Source organism: Anopheles moucheti, chromosome 3 (assembly GCF_943734755.1).
Source record: "Anopheles moucheti chromosome 3, idAnoMoucSN_F20_07, whole genome shotgun sequence".
NCBI lineage: Eukaryota > Metazoa > Arthropoda > Insecta > Diptera > Culicidae > Anopheles > Anopheles moucheti.
This window is the reverse complement of record NC_069141.1, coordinates 3,426,340-3,453,046: the sequence shown is the minus strand read 5'-3', so window position 1 is coordinate 3,453,046 and position 26,707 is coordinate 3,426,340. Positions and strand designations below refer to the sequence as shown.

At 41.8% G+C, this 26,707-nt stretch overlaps 1 protein-coding gene across 2 annotated transcripts; it reads left to right on the top strand.

The window, feature by feature from the left end:
* The first annotated feature begins 7,396 nt into the window (after positions 1–7,396).
* LOC128300751 (protein quick-to-court) lies at positions 7,397–23,925 on the top strand. Of its 2 annotated transcripts, XM_053036933.1 has the most exons (6): positions 7,397–7,705; positions 15,226–16,101; positions 19,148–20,143; positions 20,207–20,446; positions 21,720–21,809; positions 22,553–23,925. In XM_053036933.1, exons 2-6 carry the CDS (start codon positions 15,514–15,516, stop codon positions 22,754–22,756), a joined length of 2,118 nt encoding a protein of 705 aa, XP_052892893.1. In that variant the 5' UTR covers positions 7,397–7,705; positions 15,226–15,513; the 3' UTR covers positions 22,757–23,925. The 2 variants fall into 2 exon arrangements, with proteins under 2 accessions (XP_052892893.1, XP_052892894.1); XM_053036934.1 differs by lacking the exon at positions 21,720–21,809.
* The last annotated feature ends 2,782 nt before the right edge of the window (positions 23,926–26,707 follow it).

The window sequence follows — 26,707 nt, the reverse complement described above, 5'->3', positions numbered from 1 at the left end:
GATAAATCCTTTTGCAGTACAGTGCATATTTATACTAGAACGTTCTCAATCAGGCTTGGTTCGTTGATATCGAAAATGATAACTGTGGTCCGATAAGAAGCATTCGATTTCTGTGCTACCGGTGCGCTACTGAGGCACTAGCAGTATGGAATCGAATTTTATAATGTTATTACTTTTGATAAGCAATGGATTCAGGGTAACGTTACTGCTGAGAATGGATCTGTTTTTATATACATAATTTCGAAATTTACTACATTATTTTTTGTATTACGTGAACGTTTGGGAACGTGGTAATTCTACGAAGCACTTACGATTAATGTACTTAACTTTTTTCTCAAATGCACAAATGAGTACAACCGCTTGTAAAGAAGGTCGAAGTTAATCTCCTACAATGCTATAACTGCTACTTAATATTTCTCTACGAGCTAATTTTAATAATATCCAGAAGAAAAAAATCTTTTTAAACACAGTCGTGGATTGCTTACAAACGTTTTGTTTGGCATCATTAGCGAATGGAAAAGAAGATGTTTCTACTCGAGAATCTAGAACAATTTCAGAGAGATTCGACATCATTCATCAGCAATAAACTTTGCCTGAATCGATTTGAAAGTAAGTCACAGAGCGCAGAATTAAGTTTGAATTTCTGCAATTGATGGGCATTGTTACTTTGAATTGCCATGATGTTACTGACATTTAGAGCAATTAGCATGCAATTTGTGATCATCTGCAACGGTACGGCATACAGCTTGAAAGTCCAAAGCCAAAGCCATCGGCCATTGATGGTGAAATATGTCCTCGAGCAGTAGGGCGCTTTTGCCTCTCGGCACTTCGGTTGTGATCTATACATTCTATAATCTCGCTAGGTAATGGTTTTAAATTTTCGGACAGGTTAAAGAGCTTATTAACACGGAGGAGATGGTACGAATTAAAATTGCATTCAACCGCAATGAGGAGCAAGTCGTGCAAAAGGCCTACAGGGCCTGACCTGCATCATAAAAGTACCGAAATATCCACGTATGCAATATGCGGCAATTTTATTTCTTGCTTTGCGGGTCTTAGCACGCCAATGGTACACGTACTACTGCTTTTAATACAGCATCAAGCAGCACACAATGAAGCATTATGTGTGATACGTACTTCCCGCTTATCATTGTTGGAGGTGTAGCGTCAGGTGTATTGTGTTGAGTTCAATGATATTGTGTGCGTTTCATACGCGCTATCAACACACAGTAGCATAATTTGAGCAATTTTGGATAGAAATGATTTCCTATATTTATATTTTCGATTCTACTTAATATAAAGGCCTGAATCTTTTAGAGCCCAAAGAAGGAAGGGAAATTGTTATATGATCGTTTCTTTATGAGTGACTTTCAAGTTTTATTTCTCTTCATCAAGAATGAACAGGAGAGTAGACTAAGAGGCGAATGTAACTGCCCAGCTCAAAGTCTCTATAAAAACAACAAACAACAACATAGGAGAATAGAATGATAGGTAATTATACTACAAAATTATCAAATATTGATGAAAATTACATAATATTCGAGTGCGCATCGAAGATCCAGCCAATTTCATGCCTTTTTGGAATTTTGAAAAAAGATGATCAAATCGTTAGCTGTCCTCATGCAATATGATCAGATCATCCTTTCTAATATATAATTAGTGTATAAATTGATGCTCATCGATTCTGTCAAGGGTTTCCATATTAAATGTGCTTGTTACGGTAGCAAAAACATTCAACCGATTTTCTACCTTATTCGACCATTTGGCAACGATCGTTAGGCCTATAGTGCGCCATTAGACATCGGACCAAACCGGCATACAAAATTGCTATCGACGAAATCGACAACATCGCGGTACATTAGCTAAACTTCCCGACGAACTTCAACCGTGGGACGAGTCTTGTGTTGTTTGTCGAACGCAAAACATCTGTGCAAACTCAAAGCCTGCAAAGTTCCCTGGTGGTGGTAGCAATTGCAGTTGCGTATTCTAAAACGTGGTAAATTTGGATTGCCAGTGGAACGTAAATTGCCGGTGACATTGAGTGTGAATCGTACCGATTAAGCTTAGTTTAGGCTGTAAACTTTAATTTGTAGGATATTTTAATGTCGGGAACGTTGTTGCGGAACATGTAGCAAAGTGTGCATTCTCTGATCGATAGCATCACCTGCGGAAAGGTGGTGCGCCAAAGATAACACAATAATTGAATGTGAATCGATTAGTGATAAGATAAGAAGGAAGAAGGTTTAGTGACGTTGACATTGTGAGCTTGAGGTGCAGTTGGATGTAGACAATTGGGAAGACTTTGGCAAAGTGATGTTAGAAACCAATTTTTTGGTGAAGTGTTTTTTTTTTTAAATTTTCTCTCTCGATTGAGTAAACTACCTCAGGTAAGTAAGCATGGTAAAAAACCCCATCGACGCTAAGAAAACAAAAAAATCATCAACAAAGTTAGATCATGTAACGAACATTATGGCACATTAGTTTCGGCTCCTGCACACATCATCCTCACATGTTTGGTGGAGAAGAAAACGAAACAACAGTCTACAACCGAACTCCAAACCTCCCTACCTCCCAACGACCACGGGTGATTGGGTTTGATTTAATTAATTTTCCCGTGACCTATAAACGTGTCGTTACAACAAGTAGGTAGTCGTAATCGTTTAGCTACGGAGCCGTTCGAAACAATCACCAACACTCAATGCGTGATCAGTTACAAACCGTTGTGATTGATGTTTTGTTTCGGCAAATCTTTAGCTTTTTGCTTTCATTCGGTGCAGATTTTTGTTTTTTCGCTACATTCCACACTGACCGTCGTCGTACATTTGACGCCACCTCGGGGAAGCAGTAATTGAATTTTGTGTGAAACCTGTGGAAACAATCATTTAACAATATGATATGAATGTGCTTGAAAACATGATTGGTAGTGTAACGGATGTAATATTGAGCAGCGGCCCTTTGGTGTATTTGGTAGCGGTACCGATCTTCATACGACAGGACAGGTCCAACATTCCATCCCAAATGAAACGCAGAATGATGTTTACTCATTTACTTATCAGACGTTACAACCGCTTCGCGGTCTTGACTTGCTGTAGGAACCCTGTAAACCCCTCACGATCGAGTGTTGTCTTCAGCCATAAGTCATAATCCTTGTGAGTAATCTATAAATGGTGGTCTGGTGTCATTCTCATGACATAAACAGACCACCGAAGCTTGGAGAGACTTATTCATTGTACGACAGTGAGTTCGACATACAGCTTGTAGAGGTCCTCATTGTAGAGCCTTCTGTATTGTTCTGCTACACACATACAGGACCAAAAATCCTTCTGAGCATCTTCCTCTCGATCACAGCTAAGAGGGTTTCGTCATTTTTGGACAAAGTCTATGTCTCAGAGGCGTATTCAAGTACTGGAAGTACTACTGGTTTTGAATAGAGAAGTTTTCAAGGTGTTTCAGAAGGTGTTAAGGTTTAACATAGGATGTATGGGCTCAAATTACTAGTGTTAAAATAGCTCAGCATTTGGTGGCGATACCTGATTACTGAAACTCAAAAAAACTGAGCCTCAAGAAAACTCAATTACCTGGGAAACTGTGAGAATACCTTGGAGAGAAGAAGAAGGTAGTAGAACGTATGATTTATAAAACTGCCAACAATAGCAAAACTAGATTTTTTGAGTAGTCCTGTTAATAGTAAATCCCTTGTCGGACGTCTGACTGAATATCGGCTATAGGCACCAATCAAGATGTAGAAAAATTATTTAGACTGGTGCAGATTTATAAAGGTTTTTGTATTTCAAAATGAATACATTTGTTTTCTAATATTAAACTCAATCATAGAATAAAATGTACTATAAATAATTAAGATCAATCGCTAACATCAATATGCTTCAATATGCAAAATATTAACTTTGATTAGTCATCAGATAGCTAAACATTGTAATGGGCGAAGAGTAAAACATTGTTTCGTTTTTGGACGTAATGGTTATAAGGAGAATGAATAATTAATCGAATCCTGCGAAGCCATTACCGTCTGTCTGGATGAAGTCACCACGATGGCTCATTCCGTAATCGGTGTCCAAAAAAAAAGTCTTCAAACTCGTCGAAGAGTCGTTGTATCGTAGATTTATTTCATCTCACAATACAATTGTTCCCGGATGTTCCGTGCCGTATTCGCATGTGGGAAATTTACAAATACCTGTACAGAAACCCTGCTGTGTACTCGTATGGCGCAAGAAGCGAATGGGACATTTAATCACGTACCAGCAGCAGCATGATGGTCGTGGTTCGTGGTCAAAATTCTCACTTTCCGTGCACGTCGGATGGAAATGAGGTTGGTATAATTTAAAAGCAGTTAACCTATGTACCGCAACAGAGCTAACCATTGAGAGACTAACGCGTCGTACAGACTAGCTTTTTGGATGGTGGACAACACAATCCCTCCGTACCGAAAGGAAAACAACACTTTCCCCGTTCTTCTGGCGGGACGTTTTGCAACTGGAAGGTTGCACAAATGACTGGATGGATTTAAGTCGTTTGAAGTGTAGCAAAACTCCACAAAAATAGAGATGTTATTTATTGCAATGCAACTCCCAAAACTGACATCAGGGAAGGTTTTTTTCTGGGTAGTTTGTAAATTTACATCCGCGTACGCGTGACCATCTCAATATATCACCGTAAAATATGTGGCCGTCTTTTGGGGTGCGTGATGCAGTTGACGAATGGAGGTAAAAAAGGAAAGTGGTTCACATCGTTTGGCCAGTAAGCACAGATGAATGCGTCCCGACAGTGTAGTGTCGCAATAACTTTTGCATTTGTGCAATTTCTGGAGGCATTGTACCACTCAGCGTTGCGCAAAACGGACCGCGGTTTAATTTAGTTATTACACATATTTTAAAAGTGTTGCCATGCATTTCCCCGGTGGAAATCACGCGGTGGTCTGCTTTTGCTAATTCAAATTTGCAAATTGCAAACGTTACGTTGCCATTTTGACTATCCCCCGCTTGAAGGTGACAACAAATTAAGTTTCAGTCGTGCTTGTTTCGAACAATCATCATTCAAATACGGCAAAACAAGCTCAATGCATGCAACTTCTGCTACAATGGCACACGTTTAACGATCCGTTCCGTTTCTACGTTTAGCATTGTATCGATGACACGACGACCGCGTGCTATATTCACCAAATATCCGGTTGACTTGCTATATAAAATGAAAAGAAAAACTACCGGTTGTTTTGTTTTTACTCTTCTCCCTACTAATTTAACCTTGAAACGCTCGACTAAGGAACGCATTCGTTTCGTGAGTACTTTCATCAATCGTAACAATGTCTGTGTGGTTCATACTTTGGCATTGTTTGCAGCGGCAAAATAGGGCCTTTGCATGTGCAGTAACAATTCTGCTGTTTTTTTTTATTGACGATCGCGATCAGCATGCAACGATAATGCTTAGATACAAAGCATCTTAGATTAATTGACCCATTGCCTTGGGCCATTACACCAAAACAGATTGAGTTAATTATTACATTGATTTGAATCATTTATTTAATTGGCATGTCTGAAGGACGTTGTGATGCAGAAGAATCTTTCACGAGTTGTGCAGTAACTTTAAAATGTACAATTTAAAATGCATTTGTCTGCTTAAATGTTCTTACCTAACGCTTAGTTTAGTCTATTTTCTTCTCGCTTTGTACTAATAATTGTCACGCTTTCTAATTTGAATTCCAAAAGTTTGCTACTAACACAATTTGTCTTTGATTCTAATCGCAATGAATTATCGCAAAGACAACGGACGATTAATCGTACATGACGGTGTATAAAATGGATTACTGTATCGCAACACGTGGACGACCGGTTTAATGATTCGTCTAGCGAAGGCCAGTTTCTTTCGTCTACCATATTGTTTTTTCTTCCCTCTGTTCAAGAACATTGGTTGTTCACTTTCGTTCGTAAAGCTATGCGTCACGTGCGAGGTCAGCAACAAAAGCAGACAAAATCAAAAACCCCTGTCGCCAAAAAGGAAATTGGTGGGTCTTCTTTGTAATTCCAGTTTACTTGAGGGCATTCTCAGTTGTCTTGTCCCTGCCCTTAAGTTGATTTTGGACTAATTTTTGGGGTTTCCTGGGTAAATGGAATATGTGTACTTTGGGACAATATTTTTGGACGATTTATACGAGTTACTTGAGTTATTACTTGCTTTTATGTTATATTACTTTACTGATTGAAGAAGAATTCTTGAATGATAGATTGACAAGATCAGCATACTATTAGTGGCTCGATTGGAATTCTTCAACTCTCTTTTTATAACCGGTCAGTTGCAGCATAGAACGCTGCATAACTGCAACCGTGGCGGTGGGATGATACATTTTTCTCCATTTGCCTACCTTACCTCACCCTACTTTATTGCTTCCCTTCTGAGTTAACTTTTCCTCAACCAACCCTTACTTTTGCCTGAAAGGAGGGATGGAAAATCGTAACAGCAAACTTGCGCGCCACAACCATCAGCTGTGTACGCTCTGCTACCTTCTCCGTTGGAGTTTTCCCTGTGTGTGTGTGTTTGTGTTTGCGTGCCGCTCAGCAGGAATGGAATGGAGCCACAACAGCCATGGGTCAACAACATGTGGGTTTTTCGGCAAAAAAGGCACTATTTATCACACACGCGAGCGAGATAACTCCAGGGCTGGAAGGGAAGAAAACATGGCCATGGTTTTATGGTCCGAGCACGGGGTGGGTTTTTTGTGTTGTTACAAAAACAGACACACACACACACGCGGGCGGTGGTGCGAGGTTCTCCATCTTGCAGCAAATACACACCATCCCACCTCTGTTTTGGGTTGGAGTTGGTTCACTCGCTTCGTTCGTTTCAGTTGCTGCGCGGTCAGTTGCTTTTCGGTGCTCGGTGCTCCAGCAGCATCGGTCGAGGGCGAAAAACGGCCCCACACCTCCTGCCGGTGTACTATTCGGTGTCGCTCGCTCGGGAAATCGATTCGGAAATTCAGGACATTTTGGTGCCGAACGTGAAAAGGGCATCTCCCCGCGGAACGGTACGGTGAAAGAGATAGCGAGAGAAGGAGAGTGAGCGCACGAATGCGTGGCAAAAACAAGACCAAGGAGAGAAGCAAAGTGACGAGTTGTAGCAATAGTTGCCAAGTTCACCATCGTAGTCGATGCTGTGCGTTCGTTGGCTGCCGTTGACTAGCAGTATTTCTCTTCCAGAGTAGACTAGATTTTCAAAGTTTTTTTTTCAAAACCTTTTGTAGACAGCGAAACTAAAGAACACAGGTTTCCATCTATCCGTAGTGAGCCGTAGCGTTTGTGTGTTAATATGTGTGAAGTTGTACGTGTTTCGCAAATAGTTTTCCGACAGTAGCAGGAAAAGTTGCGTAACACCCCGAGTAAATCTTCCTTGCTGCAGTGGGGGAAAAAAAAACGACACAGTTCTTCTTAGAATCGAGAGCTTCCACACAGCGCTTATGGCACACATTTCCACTGGCCAATAATTCACCCGGCCACCATGGAAACGGTTGCCATGGCATCGATCTTGTCCGTGTTGCCGGAAGCTGCTTCCTTCGCTGTTAGGGCCGCTTTGCCGTGGAAAACTCTCCCCTTCGGGCCGGTACTGTCAGCTGGACGGTTGTGATAATAACGACCGTGTAGACACGCGCGTAGTCGTTGCCCCCAAAAAACGCAGTACGTGCAAGTTAGTGAAATTAAAGGTAGGTGTTTAAGTAAACGTGCTACGGGAAAAGTTTGTTATGCATTTCGAGGCGTCTAGTGCTTTGCAGAAAGCTAACAAATGGCTGTGAAATAAATGTGTTTTCTCTAATTTAAATACAGCTTGAGCATTCCGCCAGTTCGGGTGGGATGATGTTGTTCTTGTGCTGTGATTTTTTTTTCTAGTTGAAACACACATTTGCCCTAAGGGAGGCCTTTTTACGTAAGCTTACGGTGGTTTATGTAATCGGTAGGGGGATGTGTTTTTCCTACCTGCAATATGGCGCTTTTTCCAGAGGAGAAATGGTTCTGCAAATAGAATCTACTTGCGTAATATTTGAAACCTTGTGACACACTTTATGTTTTATTTGTATCTTTTCTTACTTCTTGCTGCTATTCTTTCGAACATGATTGCAGCTTGAAGGGTTTTATTGGTTCACTTTCTGTGTCATCAGTTTTTTTTATTTGTTTCCAAACGAAATATCGAAATTTTATTAATGTAGAGAATATTTAGTAACATAGTTTATGTATTATTGTGCAGAACAATGGGATCAGTAAGCTTTTGTCATTGTATTCTTATTGATTTAAATATTGTCCACAAATTTGATCGAACCAATTTGTGCCAGTTTGAACAAACGTTTCTGTCCTCAAATTTTCCAACAGATAATTTAAATGATTATACCGCGATTATACGCATCCGCATTAGAAAGCATTTCTAATCACAATTCCTAGCGTTCAAATCACTCGTAACAATTGCTCGAGCTCGAAATGTTGCGGCCATGCTCTGTGTGTAACCATGCTCGACTTCTTGCAAAACGTTTCTCGTGACAATTTGTGAAGAAAAAAACACCAAAATCAATCACAGTGCCGACGCAATCAGCTGCACGGATAGGCTTCTGGAAGGCAAACACAGCCCGCCATGAGTTTCCACCGAACGATTAGCTTTTATGTGTGTCTGTCTTTGTATGTGTCTGGATTTGTAAGTGGTTTGCGCATCAAACAAGCGAAACAACATTTTCCGTGCAAAAACTGCAAAACGAAAACATTCGAGGCCTTCGGTGAGCTTTTTTGTGCATCAAGGTTGTGGGCAAACAGTTTGTTTCGAGAAAAATGCGCGCAAAACGATGGCCCCGAAAACAAAACCCCCCGTATGAGAAGTATTTGTGTGTGTATGAACTACCCTAAGACCACCATCATGGCGGCCTACTAAACAAAATATATGGTGAGAGAAAGAGACGATGGTGGAAAATCTACGCCCGGCCGACCTCATTTCGAAAGCACCCGCAAACCGTAGCGTGAAGAGAATTTTCCTGCAATTTATTGGAACTCCTATGGATGCGGTGTGAAGGCAGTGTGCGGGAAAGAGAGTGCCCGGAGGCCAATGTGGTGTGAAAATCGTGCCATGTTCCGGTGAAAAGCCCGCTATTTTGATGCGGGACCGTGGTGAGGGAAAGTCATTGAAAACTTCCACCGTTCCGCTTCTGGGGCTACCCTTTTTGGCTCGGGTGCCCTTTCCAAACCGATTGATCTTAATTGCTGGTAGATTAGGTTCTATCCGGCAATGGACATTGACCGACTCGGATTGTTCGTACGTCTACGTACGCTGTACTCGGGAAACATCTCATTACTACTAGCTGTGACCTCTTCGCCGGTCGAAATGCGGATGGGGGGATCTCTCAGTAATCGGAGATGAAATAAAAGTTAAAGCGGAAGCGTAATGACCACCATGATGTAATGCACACACTGTTCCAAACGAAGCGCCACGAAACGGGGGGTTAGTCATTAATATTTAGCAGCCGAGCTAATTACTGATGATGGGAAGCCTTCGCCGGAGCTACCGTATTGCGCTGAGAAGATGTAACTGTGTGCACAAATAACAAATTTGTAGAGATTCAACTATGATCTACTTCATTTTTTAGAGTAAATATGAATGAATATAATGCTTTAATACATTTGATTAAGGATACAAGAATTATATTAAAACCTATCTCAAGTTAACAGTAATGTAGAGATTAAACCCAGAAACCCCAAGGAAAAGAGTAGCAGTTCCAAGATGGTTAAAACTTACAAAAATGTAAAGATTTTACAGAATTCTTGAATCGATTGTCGTGTGGAATGAACATCATCATTCCATGTCAATGAACTTGGTGAACCTAGCAAGCCTCTTCTGTTCTCTGTCCTCGACTTAAGAGCAGTTTACGGGCGGGGTCGTATGGTGTTAATTTCATGACGTGACCAGACCAGCGGAGGAAGCACCTGGCAAGTCTAATTCGCTGTGAGTTAGTCGTACAGTTCTTCGTCAGATTTTTTCACATTAAAATCGCCATTTGCCACACATCGATCGAAGGTTTTCCATTGTTTGACATTCATTTGCAACTGCTGCAACGGGAAGCAGTAAACTTAACGCATGTTGTAGCTTTTTGGCAATACCCCAAATGTCCGCAAAACAGCAGATGTCTGCAGATTTCTTTTTTTTTTGCAAATCACCTCACGAGGCCACTGGTTCTTGGGTTCGAAATTTTCAGGTTACATAAATTTTAGCAACTCCAGCAGGCATTTCCGCAGCTATCAACGAAACCGTTGCAATGTGGATCACATTCGTTGCTCGAAACACTGCGCAGGTTTTGCATTTCCCAACGACACTCGCCCAGTCCGGACCCGGTTGAGTTGATGGCTGAAAAGTCATTTAATTTATGTAACACCTCAGTTGTTGTTTGCTGCAAATCATTTGCAGAAGCACGGCGCTAGGCGTTTGCTGCTACGGAATGGGTTCACCACAGCTTGGAAGGAAAATTGGTTTCTGTGCATTATCTTGCGAATTGCAATTGCAGGTTTCAAATATGTGTGTGTGTATGTGTCTGTAATGAGTTATTATACCTTTCGCTTGCAACCGGCTTGTGAATGGAGGCGAGAAGCCAACAGCGCTACGAAATAATTGCATTGCGCGGCCAAGAAGCATCGTGGGTTAATCTAATCGGTACAAAATTGCTCGCCTGTTGGTTTTTGTTTGTTGAGATGATCTATTTAATTAATGGAAACATCAGTTACCACATCTTAATAGAAATAGCTGTGGAAGCATTTTAGTGTGGCATGCAATAAGAAATTTAATTGTTTGCCCTGATCGTTGCTCTTAATTATCGGTTATGTTAAATTGTTTGGCTATTCTTTACACAATTGAATCGATGGACATTAAAACTTGGCTGTTAAATGTTCATAAATACCAAAAGCTTAGAATCTTGCGTAGAAATTTTCTACATGAAGTATTTCTAATAAATACTTATTTTTTTAGAAATAGTAGGAATCCTACCATTATGTGAAGCTTATTATAGAAAGGTTTTATTGATGAATTGTTGTAGATTTATAATTCTTCATTGAAAATGTGCAACATTTTTAGAAATTCATAAAAAATAGATGAAAATACTCAGGAAGTACCTCCTGAAACTATTAACTACAGCGGTGTGAGACCCACAGCTAGCGTTGTGAACCCCTGCTAACATCTTTTAAGAGTCCAGGTCGTCGGTGGTCGGATAGATATCATTTGTTAATAACCAAAATGATGTCCGGCCTTGAAGTGAGGTTACATTGATTGATGTTTTGAACCACTGCCCGCTACTACTAAAGATGGCCATCAATCAGTGGAGAAATAAATTATGTCTATAGGAAAATGTGCTCGGTTCCGCCACATCGGTGTGCTTGGAATGTGGAAAATGGAAATTAGCGTGGAAAGCGTTGCTGTCACGTAACCATCTGAAAATGTTCATCCACTACCCTGGCACGGAATAATGTAGCACCTTTAGTGACCACCGATTTACCACACCGAAGAATCTGCATGGAAATTGGAAGAGGATATTTTTCGAAATCATTTTAGTTGGTTGATGTTTATATCTTCTCGTGAGGCTCATTTTGATATCGATTTTGCAAGTTAGGAAGAAATACTTTCTTTCCCAGCCATAAAATCGAAAGTTATGCTTGCTTGCCAATTTTGTTCTGTTCGTCACTTCCTACGCACGTCATCAGATATTGTGCAATATTTGAAGGGGGGAAAATGAACTAAAAACGAAGTAAAAAACGGAGCTGCAAAAGCACTCAATCAGTGGCGCTGCGTATGCGTGATCATCAGCGTGCACAAAAGATTTAATCTCTCCGGTTAGGTAATGATGTGTGGTGGTGCAGATATTTCATGGTTAAACCATCATCACTTGTACATGCCATCGAACACGTGGAAGGTAGATGAAAACTGTGTAGAAGTTTTATGTCCGTAAGTATGATAGTTAACAATGGGACAGTGGACGAAATGTTCATTAAATTAGTACAATTTAAAATATTAAATCAAATTAATTAACGTTTATAACATGGCCAGCACGAAACAGTAAAGTTTCCGGTGAAGCCCAAAATTTCAGTAATGCAATTTGAAAACAATGCACGAAATAAACAAATATATTTGTTTATCGATAGTTTTTCCATTTATTGTTTGGGATACTAATAGCAAATTAATTTGTAATAGCCTAAAACACTAGAACAATACAATAAGCAAATCTACGACCATGACAACCCCAATAGATGTATGCAATAAACAATAGAGAAAATTGTTAAATAAAAGGAAAAAGATGCTAATTTAATAAAATATTTTTGAGCTGTCCAAATCCTCCACAGATGTGGACAGATTGTTTTAACATAGTGCCACAAAATTGTAAAAAGCGTCACTCAATATTTGGGTGACAAGTGCTCCTGGAAATACAGCGCGTCACCCATATGTGGATGACGTGGTACAGAACGTGTTAATGGACAACAAACGCTTTTAACACTCTCCATGATTTAGTGCGCTGCACAAACATTACGATTGTTCGCAATCATTTAAGTTTAAGTTAAACAACAGCAATTGAACTGAAGGGTGAACACCCAAACGTATTCAACATTGTCCCATTTTCCTCCGGAATGGAGTTGGATGATGGTACCCTCGACCTGAACTAAATCGCAACGAGCGTTTACTGGAGCAGTGGAGTAACTATGTCGATTGCGATGCAATTCGAACGTTTTTCGGTGCCGGATTTTCTTTGGCTCATTATAACGATCGCAGCAACAGCAAACAGAAAAAGGAAAGATGCCATTGCCACCGTCACTTTGACGTGGTGTAGGTAAGGCGAGGAAGCGGGCGTTTGAGGTTAATCCATTTTTCCTTGCTCAAAAAGCGTTAAAAGTGAACTCACTCACGTAAAAACGAGAAAAGAAAGAAGACATCAAAACAACTGTATAATCTGCGGAAGTTGAATGACCGGAAGTTGTTTGGGGGGCTGCTGTATGTTGCTGCTGTTGATCGTAGATGTACAATCTGGAGAGCGCGAGCGAGGCATTGATAGTTCGTGGGTTTTGTTTTTGACAACGATCGTTATCAAGTTTTACTGTCCATTTTCGACCTTTGGATGTGCGTCATTTTAGGAAACATTTACATAATTACTGACTGATAGTGGTGCAGGTGCTGCTGAGCTTGTTGTAGCATATGGGGTTTTTTGATACCATCTCGATACGCGGGTGAATTTAATTTAATACATATTAAATAATTTAGTAATTCCTTCTGACGCTAATACTCTATCTCATGATCGCAAAACATGGAAAATTGTTGTTTGAGGAAGGAAGGAAAAAGAAGCCAGTAACGATGTAAAGGTGTATAGCATAACTTATGCGAGCATCATTACTACTTTTCTCGGCAGGCCAGTACACGATCGTATTGAAAAGAAAGCATTAAGAGCAAAGTGGCAGATGATACAAAAATAGAAAACAAAGGATGAAAAAACAAATCTTCCAAAGTAAACACACAAATGAAAACAACACTTGAGACAGCGGTACATCAGTGGTTGGGACGGAAAAGCCCAGCGTATCTGCGTTTCAAGCACCAGCAACGACACATCAGGTGGTGGAGTTTGAAGTTTGCCTGTTTCGTTGTACGGTGGGATAATTTCGGCGGGGTCAATTAACATTTTTGCATCTGAAAGTAATCGGATGGCTTTGAGATTTTCTTGCCATACCTTTTGGGAAGTTTTGTTGTTTTTTTTTTCTCGCCAATCTTCTCTTTCCTTTGTGCGCTATATAACGTTCTTTGTGTGGGAAGTAAATGAAGTTATCTCTCATTTACGAAACAGTAGGGCTCAATGTAAATATAATTGCAAGTTTTTGCAAACATGTCGGCGCCAGACGATGGCGCGAAAGGAACGGATTATGAATGTGAGAATAAACTTTCGGAATTCCGTCCCAATGTTTCCCAATGTTTCCCAATCATTAAAGCAACGAATTTAGAACTTGATGAATTATTCCCATTTGTCAAAAGGTTAGCATAGTAGGGGTGTAATAAATTCAGCACACAAATAATCAGAGCGATTTCTCTTCACCATGCTCTGAATTCAAGAGAAAGCATGGACCAGATCAGAATAATTAGCTTTGCCGAAGTGGCTCCGGTGGTTTATGTAATTTGGCAGGAAAATACGCAGGAAATCGAAATTGGGGAATTCAACAATAAGGCGTAACTAGAATAAGTTCAGATATAGCGAGTTAATACCATGTCTAGATTAATGAGACTATTTAGCTGCAATTGGGATTATTATTATTAAGTTATTATTGTGACGATCGGGAAATTGCGTGCCTTGGACAATTCGGTGTGTCTTTGGGAAATTTTTTCGTTCGGCGGTTGTGATCCGTGCCATTATACCTGGAGCTTTACGTAGAAGTTGGTTATTTTTGGCCGACTATCCAAAACCCAATGTAACGGTTCATCTTTTCCTCGCACACGTGTGACTAAGGCTTCGCTCAAGGTGATATTGGGACAGTTGTTTACGTATGTTTTATTCTCCTGATTGCTCCCATTGGTTTTTGTGTGCTCTTTTTTGTCCAAAAAGCACATAAAACAAATCGTCGATCGTATTAGTTCGTAGCGAGACCATCGCGGTAACCTTGAAAGTTTGGTCAATTCAACGAATGCACCGTTGGGGGGAGGTTTGGTTGGTTTTGGATTATTTTGGGGGAGTTGGTTTAGGTTTGGAATCTGAAAGCGGAAAAATACAATTCATCAATGACGTGTTAGCAATCGATTGCGCTAATAATAACTGATTAAATATATTTGTTGTCTCAAAATGGTTGCACAACAACCGACGAGCGATTTGGTGATTGAAATTAATCGATGGAAAAATGATATCCCATCTACACGAAGGTAGAATGGATAGAAGATCAATATAGGCTGATAAAATGTGTTAACAATACTTTGGATGAAACATGGACCGGAAATAGTCGTGGGTGGACGTTGTTCTGCATAATCTTTTATTCGCTTTCAGCCAGCAGGATAATTATTATTGCTCAACCATTCATCGGTCATCGTGCATTCGTGCCGGCGACTTTGAAAGGTGACCTCTACGGGGTGGCGCCTAATGATCGCTTTACAGCACCACTTTCTAAAACATGTACTGCATTTTTTCTATGCTATTTTGTGCCTCTCGACTACAACGTTTTTCTGTTTTTTCATCTTCTTTCATTACAGGTGCACAATTCCACCAGAGCGCGTGTGAGGGAGGTGGTCATTTGTGTTGCGTTACTTTTATTTCTGTTGAGTTAGCTTTTTTCGTGTTTTTGCTCCCTATTGGTAAACACTTCACACCATTTGCTGCTGGGATTTCTGCAAAACAGACAAGAAAAAAGCCCCGTTTGAAAAGTGCGAATAATTTTGAAAATTTACAACCGTAACGAAGCGTTTGATGTTTACCGAGCGAATCCAATCATCGACGGGGTAACGCTTGTCGTAACGGTCCATCCGGTCCGGTCTGGAGAAATGTCGTCGAAACCGGTAACGCCGGTATCGCAGCGCCGTCCGTATCCTGGCGAAAATGAAAACACCCGGATCCCGCAACCCTTCTGCCGGTCCTATTCGCTGCGCATGCGCACCAGCCGAAGCTTCCATGACTACCAACATTATCGGAGCGAGTGCTGCGAGTGTGATTGTGATGGTACGCAGCAACAGCAGCTGGGCAACCATCCAAGCAATCTAGTCATGCAAGGATCGGGTGTGAAGACGAAAAATACGACCACGGTATTGCACGGCGGTAGTAAATCGATTTCCCATGGCCACCACCATCAGCAGCAGCAACGTTCACCAACGATGGCCACTGCGAATCCTGCCACGGACGGTCACGATGAGGTAGATTCATTCGCCGTTCCAACCAGCACCGGGAAGGATGGTCCCATACCGAACGGTGTAATACCGCACGGCGGTACCAGTGATGGCGGTCACACACCGCACGGCCACTGCATCACATCAACGTCCCCAGTGGGGCTGTGCAAAGCGAAGGGAACGTGCCAGCAGCTGAAACAGCCGCCCAGCATCATCAGCTGCCAGCAGAAGCAGCATGAGCGTGGCATGGTAAGTTGAAAAGGGTTGTGCGGTGGCCCTGTATGGCTTTGTAGCGTGTTACATAACGAAGGACATCGACGCCCGGCATCCCCGTAGGTGACCCAGTTTGTGGTTATGCGTGTGTGGCTGTGTGCGGTAAATAGGGAAGTGCAGTGGAAGTATATTCAAGTGGGACGAATTCCTTGCCAAGGCTGACGGGAATAGTGATGTCCTGCTGTATGGCGAAAGATTCTCGAAGATCCTAAGCAAGTAGTGAGGTGTACCATTTAAACTAAGGGAATTGCATGCAACTGTCAGATAGTTAAACGGAACGGATTTGTTCTTCTAAAATTTATAACAAATCCGTTCTCGTCTACAAATCTTACGCTGTCCTGTGTGAAAAAATGGAAAGGAATGTGCACAATATCCTGTTGTTCCCAGTTTCCTCCCAGGGGAGGACTTGAACGTGAAGAGAATGAAGATCGTCCTTCGTGTCAGGTGTTTCATTGCCTGAATTGAATGGGGAAAAATCAATATGCTATGCTGGCGAGGTCCCAGAAAGTGGCCAAACACTTACAATCTGCAGCATCTGCAAAAGAGGGCAATGACCAAAGGAGTTGTATGATGTGTTTGAGTGAAATATTTATTATACATTAGGTGGTTTAGATGGAATCCTTGGAATAGACAGCTTGATTTCTGCAATAAAATCTCAATTGACTCAGTGTAGAAGATTTACGAAGAGTCCTCCCCACCCCATAAATCCCCATGAAGAAATTCCATTCGTTCCGAAGTAATCGATCGATGGTTACTGTTTGTAAATCTGAACCGTTTTCTCTATCACCGATGATCACTCACCAGAAATATGCAACCCATGTGGTTAGCAGAAAAAAACAAGCTAAACAAATCAAAAGCGTTCGGTAGCACGGACCATAGAGCACAATCGCTGGTATTAATAATCGGTAATCGTAAATCACCCTGGCACTGGTACCCGCGTCCTGCCCGCGAACGGTTCGTAATCGATGAGGTTTATGTGTATTTTACGCTGAACATGTATTGCATTCGCGTTCGTGCGTGCAATTCAATGATTATGGGGCCGAGTTTCCACCGCCAGCTGATCTACATTTAACATAAACCCAACATGCGCCGAGGTGGCCGAGGGTGGCTTCCAACACCTGATAATAGAGGATGGGCCGAGGCCCCGTGGCGCATCGAACATCATTTACATTCTACGAAAGGATGATTCGGCGATGAGATGAGGCTTTCGTGCCGGTTGAAGAAGGCAGAAGGCTAATAAACACCCTCTTCAATTAACAATCTTTCCCAGACTGTTGGAGGCATTACAAATGGCAAATCGTTTCGATAGTTACCCGGCCGCGCGGGCTGTAGATTGTATAGAAAGCAATGGAAAATATAATTACGTGTAAAGAAAGATGTTGTCCATGATAATGGAGATGGTGTCTGGTGGGTGGAATAGTTCGCTGTTGATTGTTTAAAAAGAGTAAGTCAAAAAAAAAGATCACTCGCGGCCATATTCAACATCCGTCCATCCATCTTCCATCATCAGCAGGTTTAGGTATGCGAAGGGGGCAAAAAATACAACTTTTGCTTTTCTTTCTTAGATTGGCCACTCTCAATTAAAGCAAAAAAAACGAAACAAAAGAAGAGATGCGCCTGATTGCGTCGGATGCAATTGCTTCAAGGCGATTCGCATCGAAACTCTCTAGCGCCAGCGCCCAAAACATGCACCAAACGGGCTTATCAGTCCAACGAATTCACGATCCAGTCATTCTCTCGCGGACATTCCGTGCGATCGGACGGAAGTAGTTGGCGTCGTTTCATCGCTGCTTTTTCTAAAAAGGCTCCCTCATTTTCGTTCGTGGTGAAATGATTAATTAGCGTCTAAATTTCCAACCCCAAATTATACTCCGGTGGAATCAAGATAGTAAATCTGTGTGTGCGCAAACAGAAGAGTTTAGTTCGAGTGTGCACTGCTCTGGAACACAAAATGGAATGGAAAATAGACCAAAAACGAAAGAACCACCTGTATGTGTGTGTTCTGAATGAGTGAAGAACACTGAGAGACCAAAAGGAAAATCTTTGCCCAACTCGCGACGAGAAGTTTCCCAGCTCTGGACAGTGATTATTTTGGAGACGTTCTTCTAAAGAATGCTCCATTCGAACTCGTCGAGTGTGCGACATTAAAATTGCTAAAGATCGCCCAAGTGAACGAACTGTAAGCGATAGTTGAACTTTTTCACCCCTGCAAAAGCCACCACCGTTGTTGGTTACCAAGGAAAACTGACGTCTAAGTGATGGTCAGTGATTCGCTCTGCTTGTAGTAGGCGTATTCGGAACGGTGAAGACATTGCTCGTCGTGCTGTAAGTGGTGCAGTGTTGCGGTTGTGGACGTGGTTGAACTTGGCGAGTGTTGTAACGGTTAGGTGATCGGAAGCGCGTATCTGTTGCTGTTTAAAGCAATTCCGCTACCATTTGCCGCTCACCGCAAACACCCTTGGAGCAAATTCGGAGCTCTATCCGAATGTGCACGCGCGTTCGTCTATGCGAGAGGCTTCATTTGAGGTGAAACTAACGGAATAGGTGGTTTAGTGTGCTGTTTGGTGCCAACGAGTTTTGGAGTACAGAAATACAGCCACGAACGAGCAGATTAGACGTAGTGTGCAGCGTGTTGCAAAGAACGTGCTAGTTAAGGTGTAGATTAAGGGCGATCGTACTCGTTAAGCTTCTCTTTTAGTAGAAGCTTGTAACAGAAGTACAAAGATTGGTTACGATCAACCACAAACGTGTTCTAGCCGTCGATGTTGGTGTCGAAATCTGTCCGATATCAGTTACTGGCAGCTCTCTGAAGTTTTGTGAAGGAAAACACTGGGAGCCCCAAGCAGGAGTAACGTTTCCGCTCGTAAGGCACACAGATTATGGGAAAAGGTGTCGAAAATGATGGTAAATTACTTGTTGCGCTGGACAAAGCAGTATTCAATTTGATGGGATTGATGGGGGATTATTGCTGCATAGACAAAAAAGCTGATTTTGTATCTCTAATTACTTCTCTTCAATTCAGTCTTTGAATCTAATCAACTCTGGACACAGTAGCAGCAGTCAAAGAACGCCGCGAACTCCGCAAACACCGAACGGAGGCCCTGGAATAGGATTACAGCGTCAAGGTGGTGGGGCAGGTGGAGGTCTTAGTCCAAAGACGCCTCCCGTTTCGCCGGAATCGCCAATCAACAGCTATTTGGATGATGATCTAGATTCCCTGCACAGCTACAGCTCGGTGGCGAGTGGCATGTCGTGTGATCATCCGTACGTGGCACGCAACGGGACCACCTTCAGTGGTCGCAAGATGAAGTACGTGGTACACTGCTCCAGCCATGCCGGACAAACCGGGGGCGACTATCTGACACCGACGCAGCGCGCCCAGCGTCAGATACGGCGGCTCAAGGAACTGCTATCGCAGGCACGGTGCGATCTGGAGCAGCGTGACAGCGAGATCCTGCGGCTCACGAAGGAGGTGGTAGAGCTGCGACTGTTCAAAGCATCGCTAAGCTCCCCGGAGGAGCGTAGCAACTCAAGCGATGCGGTAACGGTGCGAGAAAACACCACAAACGATGTGAATACGCCCAGCTCGAGCCAGGACATTTCGCCCATCGTCGATCAGATCGACGAGGGTGTCGCGAAGGCGAGTCCACGGCATCATCATCACCATATGCAGGCCGGCATCCATCAGGTGCAGTTTATCGACAAGCTGTCGACGTCCGAGATGCAAAGCTCTTTTGCGGATTCGGGTCATTTCGAGGACATTACGACGTCCTCGATTCACTCGAAGGACTCATACGTACACACGCAGGACCGTGCGTGCGGAAGCGATGAGGATATGGACGCGGAGAAAAAACGCCTTATCGCGCTGTACGAGGAACGCATCGAAGAGCTGATCAAGCAGCACCAGACGGAGGAGCAGCAGCTACGAACGTCCAACAATGATCGGTTCGAGGTACTGCTGCAGAAGCTGGCCGAGTCCAACACACGCTACTGTGACTTGGTGCCGGACTATGAGCAAGTGAGTAGACGGTGGGGTTAGAGTTATAGTCGACAGTTTTAGCTTCATTCCTATCCATTGCAGGCAAAAGAGCGCATTCGGGATCTGGAGAAGCAACTGGAAAAGCTGCAAGCGCAACTGCAGGAGCAGGAGGATAAGGCGAACAAGATGTATCTGCATATGTACACCAAGGGACAGGAGGCTGAACGGCAGGAACAAGCCGACCGTGTTAGTGACATGGCTCACGCTTCTCCGAGTCGCGTTTCTATCCCAGAACTGATGCAGCAGCTCCAGGTTACACAGGATGAACTGGAAAACATTAGGGTAAGTTGGGTGTACGACAGTAACGGTACGATTGCCGCAGTATTGATCGCGAAACAGTAAGAACGGGTCACAAATCGTGTCGGTAAATTTACTGGTGTGCCTGTCATGGTTTGTCCGATTGTGAAGGAAGCGACAATTCCTCCTTAGCTCTGGATACACAGGGAAGATGGTCATTATTGAATGTTTTTTTTTACTGTGTACTACATTATGTTTCGTTCCAACCCCGAAAGAGCTTAGCACCAATTCGATGTTGTGGTTGTGCTGTGTGGATTGTGCAAACACTGGACGTTGTTTTGGCTTGTGGTTCCAATATATACGTAGATATAACAATCGCTGCACAGTAAAAGTGAAAGGAGCTATGGATTCAACAGAGGAAAGAGCCGGCGATTGTGCCATCGCTATTTGGCGAGTCGAAATTTGTGAAACTTATTTTACTCACTGATGTTCGTAGCCAAGATAAGCTGACAAAGCTATTGTTTTGGGTTTTTTTTTGGTTATATATATAATATAGTTAGGGGATCTTAAAATGATTCCAATGACGGTAGAAAGTTCTGCAATTATGATGGAGTTCTCTGTTATAGTTCTGGTTTGATTAAATGAAGTCGCTGGAGAGATTAGTAGAACTATTTCAGTACAGATGTATAAATTTGTTCCACATCAACCTCGTAAAAAATAATAAGATACCAATTCTAGCAAATTTGCACAGACGCTCTGATCAACTCTTCTGGTTGCTTACATGCAACATATCCGTATTCTCAATATATATTCTACTTTGTAAGTTACAATGATTTAGTTCAATACATCTTACAGAACTTTGCAAAGGGATTAAGAATGCTTACATGCGTACATGCATTATTATTGGTCGTGGATCGTGTGTTTTTACGCTATTGTGCAAATCCGCCAACGTAGAATTGCCGAATTCTCCACACGCACTGTTGCTTTCTGTACTGCTCTTGTATTCCTGCCTCAACTGTCTTGTTTATCTTTCTCCACACCCTTCCTCCAGATCAACTTCATTTTCCATAGTCCGTTGTGAATTACTTGCCTTTCTTTAATAGGTAATGTGATAGTCAATTCAATTCAAAAGTTTATCCCATTTAGACCAGAATAATCATGCTAGAGTTTGAAATTAAAGTAAACCACCTCTAACCGATTCGGCCTGTTCCGTAAATGTTTTGTTATTCAAATTGTTTAGTTCTTCAAAAACCAAAAAAACACTCATCATAACTCACTCTTTCTCCCCATGTTCCATACTGTCGTTCACACACTCCAGGATACGAACTATCAGCAAGAAAATGGCGGTACGCCGGTTTTACTGAGCGCAAAAGAAGCAATCTCACTCTGGCTTCTCGGTGCCCGTAAGGTTTGTAGCAAAAAAAAATCAACAATTAAAACAATCAAGACAATTAGCATTCTTAGCTGAAGTTTAGATCAATTGTTTGATTTTAATTCCCATCACTTTCGAAGCGTTTTCGGCTTCGGGAATGCTTTAAGCTTTGTTTCTGCGGTGATTTGTTTAGCTTATTTTACACTGTATGTTATTCGTACTGTTTAAGGTTGGTTTTGCGAATGTACGATGGTTAATTCAACTTCTAATAAGCTGTTTTATACGTTTTTTTAAGTTCATGTTTCAGGGATGTATTAATCCAATATGGGCCTGTATATGCGTTATAGCGAAGTTCAGTGGAGTGTAATATTCTGCTTTATATTCTCTGTGCTTTTCTACACTTATGCTTTGTAGAAATTCAACAGCTGCATGAGTATGTTAAGTAACGTTTTATTTTGGGGGGTATATTAGTTGCTAACCGTCTGTTAAATGTTAATTAAACAAACATTATCTTGCACAATGCCTAGTACCATTCATCGCTTAGTATCTAATTTTATCTCTCATTTTGCACAACTGTTTGCTTCCACTTTTGAGCACAATATTTCTTTTTTATCGTTTTTCTTTTACGCTTACCTGTTTAGCTGTTTTTCTTTTCTATGCTTGCTTGCTGCTTTTAAGTTATATTTCTCTTATTCGTTAATTTCTTATTAAACTTTGTTTTCAATAAGAAAATACGTGCTTAACGCATTCTTTAATTTACTCTCATTTTTTTATTTTAGACCATGTACAAGCGGTTGATTGACGCCCAGCAGACGAAAAACAAAGTCGATCCCGAGGTGACGCTGCAGTTTCTGAAAAGCGCGATCTACTACTTCTTGACAGATAAGGAAAATTCACAGGGACACTTGAATGCGATTGAAAGCATTCTAGGATTCTCCGATGTAGAACGCTCTAACATCGATAAGGCTCGAGCGTACAAGTAGAATCGTTTAGTGCACTACAATCTTAGTCTATGCTAATGGAGAAAACACACAGATTAAAGTGAAAAACAGCATTGCTATGTTTTATTCAACACACACACACCAAATCACAAAAATATGTAGGCAACACAAGCGTACTTGTAGATAAGATTTTAATGTCCTTTAGAACTGTTAACGAATGTTGTCTTAATGAAAACGAATGATTTATAATATTCGGCGTACTGAGTGAGGAGAAGAATGAAACGGGCCTATTACTTACTTCTGCATTGTACAATAGAGACCAGTACACGATACAAGGAGATAGTTAACGGATAAATGAATAGCACTTAGAGTTCCTCTGCTCTTGATTTAATATTTATTCCAAAAGCATAACTACTGGTTCTTGAGTTTTGTTATAATGTTATCAATCATCAAAATTTTTTTAGTAAACAGCGCAAAGATACACTTGAAACGATTCTCCATTAGATAAATGATAGCTTAGAGGCAGATTCTTTTCGTTTTCTAAAATAAAACAAAGAACTATTCCATGCCATCCACAGATTGATAACACCATAGAGATGTGAACAGATCAACTCAATATATTTGTTATCCGTAGGGCTTCAGAGAAATTTATCAGTATGTTGGCGCTTGAAGATAGAGATGAAATTACGCATACGTCCAGATGGAGCAGCTTTCAATGCATTAGATAAGTAATTTAGCTATCACCAAAAATATAATAACATCCCCAGTGGTCTCTAAGCGTTAGCCGAGCAACAAACTGCAAGTTATTTACTCCTTTATTTGTGACTGTAGGTATTTATACATTTTCCCAAGAACAACGTGCACGTCGACATGTTCTTTAGCGAAGATTGTTGCGAATGGTGGCAGTGATTTAACGGAAAGTTTGTCCTTGCTGTGCTCGTAGTGCCTCAACCAAGCGTTTGTGCATGGGAAAGGATCTTTTTTAGTGTGTGCTTTATACAGCGTCGGTGGTATGTTGGGTAATACCATTCTTAATCTGCAAGGCATTGTTTTGCATGATGACATGGTCGAAAAGAGCATGAGGCAGATGCTGAGGACGATAGCAAATTATACAAGTATTCTGATAAACCTACTGAATATGATCGGGAGATATTCTTACATTACTTACGAAAAATATAACTAGGAAACGTTATTGTTGCAAAAAGCATGATGTGACAGAAATCATTGAATAGTTTGATTGTTCATTGAAAGAAAAGTTTCATTTTTATACATGTTGTATTACGCGGTATTGACAGCTTTGAATATAAACGTGAACGCGAATATTGCACTTTTTTTAAACACAACGAATGTATGTGGTTGCAGTCACATTGCTCTTGGGATACCGTTACCTATGCGTTAACACTAGAAATATCTAGCGAATTATTGTTATTCTTTTCTGAGTTGCATTTCTGGTGGTTAAGCCAGAAGAAAATGTTACCAAACGTCACTACGCATGACTGGGGGTTAATGTTTCAATTTTTTAGGAGGAAAAAATGCGTGCCGTTGTACAGTTTCGTATAGAAATAATGTGCTAGCTTGCTTGTTCTATGCATTATAATTGTATAATCGATCGGCAAGCGAACAAAGTAACTATTATTATTACTTATTTTGATAAATAGCAACTAAAATGAAACTTTCTGATTGCCTTTTCCTTCAAACTCGTGCTAAAATATTGCTTTCCAGAATTTGCTCTCAACTGTCAAAAATGTATGTCAATGAAGCGTTACGCCAAGCGTTAAACGGTACTTGGACCAATCCGCTTTCTGCGTATTTTGACACTTCAGGTGGTAAATGCATCTCGGGAAAAGCTGTCATGCTCTCGGCTACAGTGTGTTAATTGGGTGCTTTAGTTTACCAATTTTCTTCGTGCTGGTGAGGTTGCGCGTGCATTCGCTGCCGGAAAATGCAGTAAATAAACTTGAACCAGCAACAATAGCGTGTCGTCCTGCTGCTAACGGTACGTGCTTCTCGAGTTAACAGGGAGAAAAGTTGTGCGTGAAAGTTGTAACACTAGGGAGAAACAATACCGTGGTCAAAACAGGTCACGACGATCAGGTGCTGCATGTCGTACACGGGTTTTGGTGACGTTGGTGACGACTTCAAAACGAGCAGCAAGAAGCTGATGACGTTGTGTGTTTATTTACTCCAACGCGAGTGCAGTGCCAGTGGCCGTGGTCGTGTGGTGCGTTGTCTATGACAACGGGAACAACAATGGTTGGTGTGAAATATTCTACATCATGCGTGTGTTATCGCCCTTCGAGGAATTAATTTCCTACAGGATTTACGTCTTTATTCCAACAAACTGTGGTCACCGCTTATTCACAGGTGTGTGCTTTTATCGTGGGAGAACTGTTGGAGGGGTGTGGTGTGGAGTAGCGTGGACAGTGGGCGACCGTTCCGATGCAATGCGTAAGCAAACCGCGTACATGATGTTTTCTCCATGCCAACATAGCTTGATCTTTCTGCCGGGTGCTGGATCACTATCGGCATTTGCCTGGCATACGCATCGTGCGCTATAGCTCGTATAGAATCAAAGAAGTCATTTAGATAATTTGAAAAGGAAATTGTAATGCTCTCAAGAAGCCATCAGGCTTATGAGCTCGATAAAATCTTTCACCCAATTGTGAATCATTTCGTCCTAGCAGGGCAAATGGTAGGTTCCTCCGCTTGAGGCACGATTAGCGAATAAGAAATGCCACGAAAAGGTGGTTATCTTTAATCATTCAATCATTGTATTTTTCAATATTCTTTTATCTGCTTCACACGCATCGGACAAGAAAAAACTACCGGGAAAAGCATGAATGAAAAGTTGATAAAAAAAACAGAGCTCCCGTGTCCGAGACCGGTATTGTAGATGGGACTTAAAGATGCTTAAGAAAAAAGATTTCACTCTCACACCCTGTGTATGTGCGCGTCCGGGTGATCAAAGGAAGAGCGGAAAAGTGGTTCAAGAGTAGCAATGTTGATTGGTGCTGCTGGTGCTGATGATGATGATGATCGCGTCTGACCGATGATGAGAAGAGCTGCTGGTGTGTGCCATGGGGCTGGCCTGGAAAGCCGAAAACGTAAAATTATCCATGAAATGGGCACCTCCTGCTCTTGGTGCCCCGAGTATTTCCTTTCCCAGCCTGCCGACACAGCTTCGTGCCACATACCGGTATGCCTTCAGCGAAAGAATGAAGCCGAATTTGGGAGTTAGTTTCCATCCATCTGAAGCCGGATCTCGTTGTTATTTTCGTCCACGGGCGTTCATTCACTGTCGGGTGTGTGTAAGTGTGTGTGATTGTGTGTGAAAAAGGTGTGGAATATAGATGCTTCTATCGCGGAAAGTGTGAACAGGGAGAAATCGTAAGAGGAAGTCTGCACAGAAGGAGCAAGGGCAATATTCGTGCAATCTCTCGCGATCGAGTTGGAAGGGAAAAAATGGTGCCAGGCCACGAAAAAAGGTAGCCACAACAATCGGTTACCACCAGCGTAAGCCGGGAAAATCAAGCATCGAAACGTGTGCTGTAGGCAGTAGGACGGACGCAAAAACAGAGGAGCCTAGAAACGTGACGAATGAGGTGAGTTATTTTTAAAGCGAGAGGGGGAGTTAGTTTTCGTTTCATCTGCACTCTTGCATCATAATGAGCCCCTAAGGGATGAAGATCGTGCAAAATGGTAGATTTTCCAAATCTATCAATGTGTACTTGTTGTGGTTGATCATTAATTCTGTATTTACCTTGGCCCGGTTTTAGTTGGCATATTTTTCTCTTCTGTTCTGCCCATAGCATGGTTTACTACGTGTGCAATTATCAAATCAATCAATGTTCATCCGGTAGGAAAACTAAGCAGGCATGTCGTTCACATGCCTGACCGGTATCGAAAAGCACGCGGTAAAACCCATTTTCTTGAAGGGCAATTGATAACATTTAACGCAGCATTCGTTGCCATCATTTTTATTTTCAAACCTCA

Excerpts from the sequence above, each read along its gene's own strand:
- LOC128300751 (XM_053036933.1), top strand. The coding sequence starts at position 15,514 with ATGTCGTCGAAACCGGTAACGCCGGTATCGCAGCGCCGTCCGTATCCT. Across the intron at positions 16,102-19,147 it reads AGCAGCATGAGCGTGGCATG|TCTTTGAATCTAATCAACTC; the intron begins GTAAGTTGAAAA and ends TCTTCAATTCAG. Across the intron at positions 20,447-21,719 it reads ATGAACTGGAAAACATTAGG|GATACGAACTATCAGCAAGA; the intron begins GTAAGTTGGGTG and ends CACACACTCCAG.